At 33.6% G+C, this 15,654-nt stretch overlaps 1 protein-coding gene across 1 annotated transcript in view; it reads left to right on the forward strand.

The window, feature by feature from the left end:
- LOC111512179 (nose resistant to fluoxetine protein 6) overlaps window positions 1–15,390 on the forward strand; it is a 147,417-nt gene extending 132,027 nt beyond the window's left edge. The window contains exons 9-10 of the mRNA XM_074185987.1: window positions 3,798–4,130; window positions 13,877–15,390. Of these exons, the coding sequence (XP_074042088.1) occupies window positions 3,798–4,130; window positions 13,877–14,065 (522 nt within the window). The 3' untranslated portion in view covers window positions 14,066–15,390. The remainder of the gene's footprint in view (window positions 1–3,797; window positions 4,131–13,876) is intronic.
- The last annotated feature ends 264 nt before the right edge of the window (window positions 15,391–15,654 follow it).

Raw genomic sequence — 15,654 nt, forward strand, 5'->3', positions numbered from 1 at the left:
TCTCAATTCTCTATTCAATAAATTCGATGGCTACTTAGATGAATTGCCACTGAATATCCGCCATGAAATACAATATTTTCAGCAGGACGGCACTCCTCCCCATAATGCAGCAATAGTAAGGGAATATTTAGATACAATATTCCCAAGAAAATGGATTGGAAACAATGTATCAATTAACTGGCCAGCTCGATCCCAAGATGTTATACATCTGAATTTTTTTATCTGGAGATACATAGAGGATAGTTTTCTCAACATCATGTACAGATATAGATCATCTCAAACAAATATTATGCTAGAAAATTGACACAGAAATTGTCTGGACCGACAATTCATGTGCATTCAACAAAGAGGTCGCCATTTCGACCATTTGATTGCTATATAGCTTTGATTTTCCGTATTGCTTTCATTTTTCCCAAAATTTCATGATAAAATAAATTGCTTTCCTGTTTGATTGTTGTCACTGATGATGGTGGTTATTTCAAATGAAACGATATAAAAATATCAAATGTGATATACCCTTGGATTGTGAATTTATCGCTTTATCATTATCTGTGATATAGAAGACAGGTCCTTATTAAAAAAAAGTTGATGGTGGGCATGTTGACACGAAACGTTTTATTGAATATTTATTATTACATCATCATAGTGTACTTCGAATACAATAACATATTTTCCATTTTTTTATATTCTCCTAAATAACAATTTCATCCGAAAAAAAAAGAAAAAAAGAATTTTTCGTTTTTCTCGTATAACTTGAGAAGGGCGAGAGTCACCGAAAATTTTCTGCGACCATTGTATTTATTCCGATGATAGTTACCTTTTTTCCAATATTAATGGTCTTTGTATCTGTTACCGTTTAGAATATACAGGGTGTTCCTAAACATCGTGCACATACGAAAGGGGGTAATTCTTTGGCTTATTTCATAACTACAAGTTCATATAAACATAGGTCCGCAAACGCTTCGTTACCGATTTAAAGGGTGTTGAAATTGCAAGATTTTTCTTGTTATTTCTTTGGAGCTCCTGCAGTTTTCGAGATATTGAGCTCAAATTTGGAATCTAGATTGCGTTATAGGGCATACATTAGTGGGTTTTGTCAGATGGTTGTTGATTCTACAAGGTGATTTTTCAGGAGTCATGTTCCATTTTCTCCCCCTGAACTTTTTTACTGTGCGCCGCTGGTAGATTCTAAAATAGAAAATGAATTTTCCATTTTATTTGGAAACTTTTTTTGTTCAAAAACTCTTTTCGTTTCTGCGACCGTTATCGAGAAAAAAATTAAAGATTTTTTGTAGAAATGATTTATTTTACAATAAAAAACCTCTATTCAGTTGTTCTCATACACTTCATGTAAACACTTCCGAGACAAAATAGAAAAATATGCTGGAGTGCTGTCGTGCATAAATCAAATTTCTCCACAAAAGAGGCAAGTGTTCGAGTAATAAAGGCGATTCCTGCAGTTCCTATTGAACTTCTTTGCAGTGCGCCGCTGGTAGATTCTACGATACAAAATAAATGTTTTGTGTTCTTCAGAAGTTTTTTTCGGATTTGCGTTTTAACTATTTAAAGTTTTAGTTTGACACTGTACGGTATAAAATTAATTGTTTTAATTACTCGTTACAATCTCAAACAATGTCAATTTTTACCAATTCTGAAATGGCTGAGATGCATTTTATCTATGGTCTTGCGAATAGAAATGCACGAGAAGCCAGACGTTTGTACATGGAGCGCTATCCCAATAGAGTAATACCTGATCAAAGAACATTCTCGAATATCCATAGGCGTCTTGTAGAAACTGGATGTGTTAATAAAAAGGTATGTGACGGAGGTAGACCACGTACTGTTAGAACTCCACAGATCGAAGAAGCTGTTCTAAATGAAATAGAAGAACATCCCAGTACTAGCACCAGAATAATCGGTAAACATTTAAATATTAGTTATCAGGTTATTTGGAGAATATTGCGCGAGTCGCAATACCATATTCAAATAGTGCAGGCGCTTCTTCCTCGAGATTTCCCTTTAAGGATCAATTTCTGCCAGTGGTACCTTAATAGACTAGCAGATGACCCCGATTTTGACTGTAAAATCCTTTTTACTGACGAAGCCAATTTTTCAAGGAATTCCATTATTAATTTTCATAACAACCACATATGGGCACAAGAAAATCCACATGGAATTGTAGAAGCATATTTTCAAGAGCAGTTTTCATTAAATGTATGGGCTGGTATACTACGGGATCATTTGATTGGTCCTTTCTTTTTGCCTAGTCGACTTAATGGTCGCTTCTACAGACATTTTTTGCAACATGAATTGCCTTTGTTACTCGAAAACGTGCCTCTTTTGTTGAGAAATCAAATTTGGTTTATGCACGATGGCGCCCCAATACATTTTTTCTATTTTGGCTAGGATGTATTTAAACGGAGTGTATGAGAATAAGTGGATAGGACGGGGTGGACCTCAATCATGGCCCCCTAGGTTGCCTGATTTAAATAGTCTAGATTTTTTCCTATGGGGATATCTCAAATCTCTAGTGTATACAACACCAGTGAATAACGTGGATGACTTACGAAATCGGATAATAAATGCATTTGAAACTGTAAGAAATACTCCAGGAGTCTTCGCAAGAGTACGGGCATCAATGAGAAGAAGAGCAGACGCATGTATAAGGGTAGGAGGGGGTCACATTCAACATTTGTTATAATGCAGTTTAATTGTTATTATTTAGGTTTTTGTATTGTAAAATGAATCATTTCTACAAAAAATCTTTAATTTTTTTCTCGATAACGGTCGTAGAAACGAAAAGAGTTTCCAAACAAAAAAAGTTTCCAAATGAAACGAAAATTCATTTTGTATTTTATAATCTACCAGCGGCGCACAGTAAAAAAGTTCAGGGGGAGAAAATGGAACATGACTCCTGAAAAAATATCACCTTGTAGAATCAACAACCATCTGACAAAACCCACTAATGTATGCCCTATAACGCAATCTAGATTCCAAATTTGAGGTTAATATCTCAAAAACTGCAGGAGCTCCAAAGAAATAACCAGAAAAATCTTGTAATTTCAACACCCTGTAAATCGGTAACGAAGCGTTTGCGGACCTATGTTTATATGAACTCCTTGTTATGAAATAAGCCAAAGAACTACCCCCTTTCGTATGTGCACGATGTTTAGGAACACCCTGTATAGCAATGTTACCGCATGATGAAATAAACTTCCTGTAGAGAGTACAAAAGAAGAAGTCGCTGTACTACCCAATTGTGAATTGGGAATGAATACAAAATTGTCGAGAATGAATTGAAAAACATCACAATTCCTGGAATGATAAAAACTCGTCAAGTGAAAAACATTATTGTCGATTGAAAATTTCATCGAATTACACTTGAACTCTATCGGCGTCTAATTTGATTACGCTTCAGTAGAATATTCATGGAAAATACTCAAGCCTAAATGGCAAATATGTCGAATTCAAGATGATCTAGACATCTTTATGTAGGTAGAGATAATTTTTGAAATTGATTGCTTTCTTCATTTCTTTGGAAGATTCACAAATTTTTTGTATCAAGATGGAGAACTAGAAATCTATTCTAAAAATATCTCTTTTCAATAAAAAAAACTTTTAAAAAAATCAAAGAAAATGACAATCATTGAAGTTCATATAATAACAATAATTTATATTCCAATAATAGAGTTTTGAATGAAGAAATACCCGTTTTCAGTTCCTCGTCGGTAGATACTATATCAACAATTGATATTGTTGTTCAGACATATAGTGAGTACATACTATGATTTTTACAGGTTTATTCTCACATCATTCTAGTGATATCTCTTCTTCTGATGGTATCATCCATTATCACTGGCGTCATATTTTATAATCCTGATTACGAATACGATCGAATTGGGTCAGCTTTATATGCTTCCTTGCATCGAGTGGTTTGGTCAGTAGGGAGTGTGGGAGTACTGTATGTGGCAAGTTATGGACATACCAAATATATTTACCGATTCCTTTCTTGGAAGCCATGGATACCACTCAGCAAATTGGTATATGGAGCATATTTAGTTCACATGCAGTTTCAACTAAGAGCTGTTGCGAGAAAAGGAGGAGCGGATGTAATCACTTATTTCGATGTGGTAAGTATTCTTTGTTTTATGTTACTTCATATCACCTTCATCATGGAGATCTGATTACTCATTTATACATTCTCTAATACATTCTTTTCAGTAATACCGAAGAAATCGATCATATTTTTGTAGACGTATCATACAAACTTCTGAATAGAACCAACAGGAGTTTGGCTTCATTGGGCGTATCTTCACTTCAATGAAGTGATGATACGCCCAATAGCTTCTTCATCACTTCAATGAAGTGATGAAGAAGCTATTGTATAGCAGAACACGTGTTGCGTTTTTGTAAAACAAGTGAAGGCATGTCTGCAAAAACTATTGTATAGCGAAACACATGTTGCGTTTTTGTGTTTCTTAAATATTTTCATTATAGATGGTCTCAATCTATATCCCTTGTTATAACGCGACCCTAACAATGCTTCATTACAAACTATGAAACGGTTTTAATGAGACACCGGTGATGCCATATGCTCCGGAGATATTGAATGTGTTTTGGGGAATGGGAAGTGCCAAGTCTATTGTATTGTGTTGCTGCAGGCAACACAGGAATGAGTGAATGTATGAGGTATTATTCAGCAACAATAAAGACATCGACTTATCACTGCACCTGACCTTTGCTTTTCTCAGGTCGAGTGGACTGAAGAGTATTTCATTACCACCTGAGGCATTTCTTCTATATTGATAAGGCGACAATATTTCCCTACGCTCTGGAGGATATTGAATTCATTGTGGATATAAAACATGCCAAACTCTTTCAAAGTATTCCCCACCCTCTGGTTCATATGAGCTGATGAGCCTAATGTAGTTCTTCTCGACCATCAGAGCAAGATATTTGTCGTGAAGTCATCTAGTCTTAGCCCAATAAATGCTTAGGGCTGGGTTTCTTGTCTCACTGCATCTGCTCAGTAGACATGGCCCATTGATCACTTATACCATGGTGTAGGGGAGTAGTCATTGGTTGGTAATGCTGGCACGCTCTTTCAACTATATCAAGCTTTGAGGATAGGGCTTGACCAGCACCATTTCGGACGGAAACTGATGTCAATAACGACAATGATAATAGTATCTTTCATTCCAAGAGCTTTCACATGTTGTGGATGATCCGTATGCTGCTGATGAAATGAAATCTTTTTGGAAGAACTTTCAAGGGCAACCTCATCATTTAGCGTCCAAATCAAGCTGAAAAACTGTAGAGAACTTCAACAGGGTGGGGAGAAAATGGACTGTATGTAATACTTGATGATTTCAAATGACGTTCAAAGAGCCGTGTGGGTTCGAAAACTTCGCTGTTCTTGTCACAGATGGCTAAATATCTATTGGTCAAAAATAATCAACAAGCACCCACAGCTAACTAGTCGGAGTTTTCAACTAGCGTCATCTAGTGGGAGTGAAGCACCTGGATTAGTTTGTCAAGAATCTGCATTGGTTTGTCGAGAATCAGACAGTTCCCTTTCGAAAAACGGTCTCTTTCAACAATATCAAATATCGCGCATCATCAGAGCACCTGATCTTCGCTTTTGTCAGTCGCTTTTGTCAGGTATATCGAGACGAAGTCAGAGTATGGGAAGTCCATCATAGCCTGCCAAGATGGTTTTTCCAACACCTCAGTCTACCGTTGTCGCATAATAAGAATTGAGATTTGTGACATTAGATGCAAGGCGCCGCAATGACGCTCCAATTCATGTATCAAAAATTGATCATCGATGATGAATGGAAAAACTTTCGCTGAAACACTTTGAATGGTTATGTTGAACTGACAATAGTTTTTGGTTTGTAGGTAACTACACATGAAAATAAAGAATGTTACTTATGTTGATGACCTCGAAACAATACCTAGGTTTTTTTGCAATAGTCATTCTCATCAATGAGATAGAACTACCTACATCAATTAGGCATTGAACTTTGAAGTTTTCAATCTTCGCAATTTGCAAAAAAATTATCGTATGAATTCACTCCATGGCAAATCTCTTGAACTTCTCTCAAGTGGAGGACATTTGTGAGTTACACGCCTAAACGTTCACAACTAGAACACCCAATACGACATGTCCCAGAATACCACAATTGAAACAAGTCAAACCTCTTTAAACCTCTTCTGGGTTTCATTCTATTTTGATCTTGATGAACAGGACGACTATTAAACTAAGGAGCTTGTCGTTATCACTCCAAAAGTTTGTACAATATTACGAAGGACGTATTTGGATTGAATCCCACTGCTCTCTTCACCAGATGACATAAAAAAGAAATATCAGAATACCATATTTATACTCATCCCACAACATACATTAATACACAATACGTTTGCACTCTAATAATGCCTCATTCCCACTGTTCATTTAACTGATCGAGGGTTATTCGTCATATGAACATTAGTCAATAATATAGAGCTCTTCGAAAGGTTAATATCAACCAAATGTCAGAAACTTCAGATACTGCCAATGAGGCAGAAACCAATGGAAATATAAGACTTCTATTTAGAATTTCATTTCAGTAATATAGCTATATAAGTTCCAGCCCAAAATCCCATGCTTTTTCTTATGGCGCTTCATTCTGGCGAGTTGATCAGTACCACGAAAAATTTAAACAGATTCATTAAAATATCATTTCTTCAGTTGCTTTTAAAGATAATGGTATTAAAAATCATAGATTGGTTCAAAATAATTGACCTTTCATCTAACACATCGCTCAGGATTGGAAAAGTATTCAAAATCATCTTAAACTCAAACAAACCTCAACAAATTTTTCGTAATCGCTAAAACATTTTTCGAATACAAATTGTTTTTACTCCGGTTATAATCGAGATCATTCGATTTACAAGTGTTCTGAATATTGTACTGAATTTCGAAGAAAGATTTCAGTCCGTGAAACAGAAGAGGTTATGCACCAATTATTGTCTGAGCTCTCAGCACATAACGAATAAATATAAATCAATTTCAACTTGTATGTTTTGTCATTCAAAATATCACTCAAGCTCGAATATAAATGAATATGAAATACCTAGTTCCTCAAAATTTGACTTCAATTATTCCTCAAACTGATTTTCAAGGTGAACCCAGAAGGATATGAACTCCAGAAACTTCTACTTTTCCCTGTATCGCTCTCTTTATAAGCAACATTTTATATCCAACTGCTATAATCGGAATTCAAGATATATGTTGGAAAATCCTGTCCTATTTTGAATTTCGATTCCAATAGGAGGTCAAAAAATCGCAAGAATGATGTTCCATAAGAAAATACATGGGATTTTGAGCTGAAATTCCAATAGCTATATTACTTATATGCAACCACGATATAAAATTGTTTCAAAAAATATATTATTACTAACCCATCACTGTGTTTTCGAAGATAGTAGTTCAACGCAATTGAGAGTGGTATTTGATGGCTCTACTCAGTCTTCGCAAGGTATTTCCCTAAATGGAACCCTTTTGGTGGGGAAGAATTTGCAGAAAAATATATTTTTGATTCTTCTCGAATTCAGGCTTCACACAATCGCATTCACAGAGAATATGAAAAAATGCTTTTTCAGATGACAGTCGCTCCAGAATATCGAAATTATCAAATAATTGTGAGGACGTTTTTACCAAATGATCAGGTCAAAGAATCTTATGAAACAAGTAACATTTGTTTTACCTTCTCCGCCATTTATTGCTAACAGAGTAATTTTACAATTAGTTGAAGATGAAGGAAATAATTTTCCGTTAGCTGCTGAAGTTCTAGAAAATTTTATTTATATTGAAAATGTATGTTCAGTTTCTTCAAATTTGAATCTAGTTTGAAAAAAGCTCAAATACTACGTGATCAATTGATACATATTTTGAGAAAAGTCAATTTTCGTTTATCAAAATCAAGCATAACTCGATGATTTACCTGCAAGTTAACGCTATAGTTAAGCAGTTGACTTTGAAGATGAAAATATTAGCTTTGCAGTATCGACCAACTTAAGATTCTTTCACTTTCACACAAAAATCTATCAATCTTCTATGGGAGACCTCCTTTACTCCAGAGTTTCGAAAATAAAAGCTTTTTAAACGTTGGGCTTGACTATGCAGGTCCGTTCCAAATCTTTTCGGGAAAATTACGCTGTGCTAAGACTAGTGAAGCCTATGCATCCTATGCATGTTTTTGTATGCATGAATAAAAAGTGTAAAACTTGTTTCAAATTCAAAGAGTCATGCATTCATTGCTGCCTTTAGAATATTTATAGCACGTTCCTACTCGCAGATGACGTTATGACATTATCATATCAGAATGAGGAACTGATTCTGTAGGTATCAATGAAGGAATTTCTAATTTATTCAAACAAGTTACAAAACGACAAAATATTTTTTTCAAGTTCAATTCTTCAGGCTCTAAACATTTTTCAGGTATGGCAGAAGTCAAATCAAAATCAATTAAAGCCCATATTCACCGCGTAGAATTCTATACTTTGTTGACTCATATTGAAGCTCTATTAAATTCACTTCCATTGTATTTTAATATACTGTCAGGTTTACATTAGGAAAGTTTTTGATTTTAGAGTCTCTTAGTTCATTGCCAGATCCAGATTCAAAACATTCAAATTTGAAAAAATCGAATTGTTGGCAATTATTGCAAAATCTCCAACATTTCTGGGGAAGGTGACATGATGAATATCTTCATACTCTTCAGCAAATAAGTGAATAATTGAAAGTTTCTGATCTCGTTTCTTTGGATACAATGGTACTAATTGAAAATACAAACTCCTTCTTCAAAATGGAGTCTTGTTCTTGTTGGAAAATCATACTATGGAAAAAATGGTACTGCAAGTATTGCTGACGTTTGTACAAAGAAGGGTTTGGTTTACAGACCTTTGGTGAAGTTGTGTCATTTACCAGTTGCCAGTGAAATTCAATTTATTCCATAATTCAGTGGGGAAAAATGTTCAGTTTCTGTTTGGTACCTATCATGATTTTGGAGGAATTCTATGCGGAATTCTATGGAGAAATTCTGCATATTATTAGGACCAAGCGCACACGCGTTCAAGGAATAACAATCACGAAAGTAGCATGCTATTACTACGGACACAGTTTTTGTAATGAACGATTTTCAAGTTTGCCTTCTCATGTGATTTTCCGAAATTTCCGCTATCAATCTAGCATGTGTGTGTCGCCTCTGTTTGGAAAATGATAAAACAGCAGAGCACCTATTTTGTGCCTGCCCCGCTGCGGACCAAATCAGGTTTTCAGAGTTCAGAGCCGTACTCTCACCATATGACCTGAAGGATTACTCATATAAACACACATACATATAAACTAATCGGCTTCAATAAGAAGCAGAGTTCATTTGGTCGAGTGTGAAGTGGTGAGAGCCAAATAAACGCTTGTGGGTTGCGATGAAGGGTTGGATATACCATGTCACTTTGGACCTTACCTAACCTACCGCTATAGCTGATCGCTAGTGCTCACCGGTTACGTCATACTATCCACAACCGCTCGACGCTTTCAATTTGCCAACTGGCTTTGCAGCAGGAATTCCATTATTTAGGTTAGTGCATTTTCAACTTGGTTCCGCTATTTATATTCATGCAAGCTACTTCAACAGTGACTGATTCTAATAGGGTTATTTTTTTGAGATAGTAACAGATATTTTCAAACTGAATTATTCACAAATGTGATTGGCTTTTGTCGAAATATACAGAAGATACTTGATGAATGAATAAATGTAGCATGTAGGCTCTTACGGCTGGCGTGTTACGTGTTTTGCCTGGTCTTCTTTGATTATAATCTCCAAACGTTTCAACTGCAACTGCCAAAGGAGACCACGGCAAAATCCAGAAACCAACCAAAACAATAAAGAAATAGTTGATCATTGCTATCTCTGAGCCATTTGGAGAAATATACCATAATAAATCAATATGTGAATGAAAATGTGATACCTGTCGTGCATCCTTCAGAAAAATTCCAATCCTTAGTCGATTTAGAGAAACGGAAGGTTTATTTTGATAATTCGGACTTCCATTGTCTAATTTGATATAACTTGATGAAATCCCTGAAAGAATCTGTAGGAAATTAACAATTATATCAAGCAAAAAACTGAAATTATAATGAAATAAAATACAAGCAACAACCAAAAAATCAAATCACTTTATATCAAATTAGACAATGGAAGTCCCAACTAATGAAATGCACTACGAAACATTGTCAACCACCTCCAAGCGGAAGGTTATTATATTAGAAAAACTGATGGTCCTGCAAAAAGGGTCATTTCAGTAATTATTGTTAGAAAAAATTAACGTTCGTTACGTATCTGCTTAGATCTAACTGATTCAAACCATGCAATAAAACGTGAATAACTTCAACTGCCTAGTTCCAATCAAATAGTTTCAAAAATTTCAGTACGTGTATTTTCAGTACATTAAACACCAATAGTAGTTTTTGGCAAATACAGCTAGACGAAGCAAGAGCAAAACTCTGTACCTTCATCACTAGTCTAATCAACAAGTTCAAAAACATGAAAAATAGAGATAAAGGTCCTAAAAATATGAGCGATAGCTCATTCGATTCGGAATCACCTCTAGAAAAATTTCTTGAAGGATTTTGGTGCAAGTAAAAAATTATTGTTATTAACAAAATAAGATTAAAAAAAAGAGTAGGAAATTTCCGATATGAAAGTTTCAACTCCCGAAACTCTATCTCCATTATTTATAATTTTAATTTGACTTTGAAAATAGGGTTCCGCGCGGCTGTTACGGCATGCGCGCGCTGCCGCTAAAGAGAGTTTATCAGAAGAAATAATTTTTTTTAACATAAACTGTCATTTTGAAAATTTGAACAAATTCTAGTATCTTCTTAACACTTGAATGAATCGAGTCCCGTAGAAAAAAAATTCATCACCATTTTTCAAAAAGTTATTCAATTGTTAACTAACAAATGTTTTCCCGATTTCCGCTGTCATAAATAATGGGATGAAAGGTATAAATAATTGGCCTATAAATTTTGAACTTCGTGAAGCCCTTTTGATATACATACTTCAAACGATCCTGCGATGAAAGTTCATAAAAATTTTTCGATTTATTAATTATGATTTTTTACAACTATTGCAGAATGAAATATCCAAAAATTGTTTTTTTCAATTGATATTCAGCTATCTCTGTTTCCACATTGAACTGTGGCAGTTATCAACATGGGATATGACTTTTTTACGTAATTTGTTCATTAAATTGTTTTAAACAAATAGAGAAATTCAGTATTCCTGAATTTTTTTTGCTATTCTGTTGTCTAGAGATAATTATGATAAAAAAAATTCTAATTTTAATTTTCAATTGTTCAAAATCGATTTTCTTATATTTCGATTGTTCAAATAATCAGTTGAGAAATAATTTTGCTTTCGAAAATCATAATTTACACTTTTGAATAGTTTGGCAGGAGAAAAAAATGTTTTATTCATTATTTAATCGTTTATTAGTTAAACAATTTGTTATAAACAAATATTGACCAACGTTATATTTTTTTCTGGAGCAGAAAAAATTAAAATAACAGCTATATATGAAAAAGTGCCATGTTTTCTATTGATTATAATACTTTCTAATATCTATTATGATAAATGAAAAAAATGAACATGGCACTTTTTCATAATTTTTTTATGCTTCAGAGGAAAAATATAACGTTGGTCAATCTTTGTTTGTGTTATTTGTAATGTTAACGTTGTTAAACTAATAAACAATTAAATAATAATTGAAAAATATTTTTTTCCGACAAACTATTTGAAAGTATGAATTATGATTTTTAGAAGCAAAATTATTTCTCAACTAATTATTTAAATATTCGAAATATAAAAAATCGATTCTGAACAATTGAAAATTGAAATTAAAGAAACTTTTTTTTGATCATAATTATCTATAGACAACAAAATAGCAAAAAAAATTTTCAAAAACATTGAATTTCTCTATTTGTTTAAAACAATTTAATAAACAAATTACGTAGAAAATTCATATCCAATGTTAATAACTGCCATTATTTAATGTGATAATAGACATAGCTAAATATCAATTGGAAAAAAATTCAATCAATTTCATTTTGCAATAGTTATGAAAAATCATAATTAACAAATTCATAAATTTTTATGAACTTTCATCGCAGGATCATATGAAGTATATATATATCGAAAGGGCTCTACGAAGTTTAAAATTTATAGGCCAATTATTCATACCTTTCACCCCATTATTTATGCCAACGGAGATTGGAAAAAAATTTGTTAGTTAACAATTGACTAACTTTTCGAAAAATAGTGATGAGACTTTTTTTCTACGGGACTCGATACATTCAAGTGTTAAGAAGATACTTAGTTTTTTTTCAAATAATTTAATGACATTTTATGTTATGAAAAAATTATTTCTTTTGATAAACTCTCTCTAGCGGCAGCGCGCGCATGCCGTAACAGCCGCGCGAAACTCTATTTTGAACATCAAATTAAAATTATAAATAATGGATATAGAGTTTCGAGAGTCAAAACTTTTTTATCGGAAATTTCCTCCTCTTCAACGAGCTTTTTTCGGAATTGCTCATATATTATTATTTTTTAAGTTATTAATGAAAAACTAAATACCATTTTTTTCAATTTTATTTTGTTAATAGCAATTGCAATTTTTTACCTGCACCAAAATCTTTCAAAAACATTTTTCTAAAGGTGACTCCGAATCATATTTTTAGGACCTTCATCTCTATTTTTCATGTTTTTGAACTTGTTGATCAGACTAGTACACCATTTGATAGATTTTGTTTTTTTAAGCTCCCTTGTGGAATTCAATCAGCTCCGAAAGTTTTTCATAAACGTTTAAAAAATATTTTTGATCTCGAGGGGGTCGACACATATATATAGATTTGTAGATGATATAATTGTCCGAGAAAATAATAATATGAATATGATGCAAGCATGAAAAAATAATAGTGAAGATGATGAAGATAATAGATGAGTCAATAGCAGGTAATTTCGATTCTGACAACATTTTGTATGAAGTACTTGTAAAAACAATATTTTGTCAAAGGATCAAAACCTGATTGGTTAAAATAATAATGTATTGTGTAGACTTAAATGAAATTAATAAAAACACTTTTGAATAAATACCACTGGAAAATTTCATTTATACGACCGGTTTCGGGTTTGATCCCATTATCAAGTATAATCAAGTTTTATACTCGATAATGGGATCAAACCCAAAACCAGTCGCATAAATGAAATTTTCCAGTGGTATTTAGACAAAAGTGTCTTTATTCATTTCATTCAAGTGATCATGAATTACCATTGAGTAAACAAGTCATCAATCATACATATTGTGTAAACCCTGTTTTGATGATTTGGTTGAAATAAAAAATTACATGAATGTATTTATTCGTATCTCGGGCAACCTGTATTTGAATATCAAAAGTTGAAATGGAAAAATTAACACATTTTATGCGACAAATAAACAACCAAACAAATCAAAACAAATAAACAGTAGTCTATCTCCAGCCTTTATTATATTTATATATTCTACGTTCAATACCTTCAATAAACTAGGCTGTGCTGATTGGGTTATACTGAAAAGTTGCATAAAACTCAATTTGAATTTTGTTCGAACGCAGTAACACTTCTGAGGCAATTTTATGATCAAATATTTCCATCTGTTATTATACGAAGGTTCTCGATGGACTGTTCTCACATACCATATATTTCCTTTAACCATTCTGATTCATGAATGTTTCATATCACTGTAAAAAAAGCTTATTATTTATATAATAAAATAATCCTTTTTTTTTCAGATCAGTTACTCCTTCTCTGATATTGTACTAGCATTTGGAACATCATTTTTGCTGTATCTGGTAATTGAAGCACCTTTCAGAAATATATTTACGTTATTGATGGTAACATCTGATCACGCTACCAAGAAGAACAATACAAGACAAACTTCAGAGAATGTAAATGAGACAACCTGTGATAGTCACTTGTGAAATGTATATCTAGAAAAAAATCATGATTATTGTTCAATCTTATTCAGGAGTATAATTGCCAAAGGTTTGATGAGCCACTACGAGATGTGAACATTCAATAATGATTTCCAATGCCAACTAATAATAACTCAAACGAATATCATAAGAAAAATCACATTTGGAAACTATTTCATCATTGACAACGGCAATAAAAAAATATTTATGAGTTGATCAATAATAACATAGCAGTTCTCAATTATTCAGCTCTTGATTGTATTACAATACTTGTTTATGATAGAATTGCTCACTTCCAAGAGTGTAACAGGTTATAATATATTTACGATCAATTAGAATACACCATCCTGTAGGTTTTTTCAAATTTTCAATAATATGAAACCATCACTAAACTTAAAATACTGTCATTTTTAAGAAACTCCTAACTGTAAAGAAAAGTAATGATTTCAGCTGAATGATGTTGTTTGTTATGAAAATAGGTAAAACAAAAAGAAAACTGTTCCAATCACAACCCATTCAAAATTTGAAAGCCATGACATCTCTTTTTACGCAGACATCATCTATGGGATCAACAGAAGACTCAATCCTCGAATATCAGAGGTTCACGAAACTTTCCAATCTTGACTATGCAACTGATCTTTGATATTCGAGGATTCTGTCTTCTGTCGATTTCAAAGATGACGTGTTCATAAGGGGAGATGTCATCGCCTTTGCTTTTAAGATTGCTCTTTTTGGGACAGTTCAGTGGTTCAGCCTGGCACCAATGATGAGATCTGGTAGGTCGTAAGGGCATTATCTGGTGGTGGATTAAAAGTTCATCTGACATTTTGATTTGAGAGAATTTTTTCTGGTGTATGCAAATGAGCCGTTGTGAATAATGTTATTATTTTTATCATTTTGGTGAATCAACTCTTCGAGCTCTGGATTCGTACCAGAACAAACAATAAAGTTCATGCTCCGTAATCCAAATGCTGAGTCCCATCACCATACTGCTCAGCTGTTTTGAATTCTCTCATCCACCGTCCTATAAGACTCAATGATAACCACAACAGTTCTGAGGAACTATACAAACTCATAGTCGTCCTTCACCAAAACGACTATCCCGTCTTCCAAATCCAAAAACCCATTCGTCGACAGCAAACCAAACCACACACCCTGAATCACCGGATAAACAGAATAATCAGCCATAAACTGTCCTCCCTTATATCTATGGAGTTACCAACAAATTAAGCCGAATTCTGAAGAGGCATAACGATAGAACAATATTCACAGCCAACAATTAAATCTCCACTTATTTACACCCAAGTACACGTTACGCAATAAGGCACAAGGCATATACGAAATACAATGTTCTAACTCACCCCAGAACTTAAATCGGCCACACCAATAAAATAATTTTCAACAGAGCCTATGAACATGAACTAGCTGTTCGCAAATCAGATCCATCCTCATTCCTCTCCAAATATCACTTCGAAACAGGTCATACAATAAGCTTCTTTGAAATCGAAACTATTGCTATGGAGAAAAATGTTCAGGCCAGAATAATTCGTGATGCCATTGAAAATGAGTCAGGAGACTGTCTGAACATACAAGAT

The sequence above is a fragment of the Leptinotarsa decemlineata genome, unplaced genomic scaffold (assembly GCF_025532065.1).
Source record: "Leptinotarsa decemlineata unplaced genomic scaffold, Ldec_3_MD MMD2_tig00078422_RagTag_RagTag, whole genome shotgun sequence".
In the NCBI taxonomy this organism is placed as follows: domain Eukaryota; kingdom Metazoa; phylum Arthropoda; class Insecta; order Coleoptera; family Chrysomelidae; genus Leptinotarsa; species Leptinotarsa decemlineata.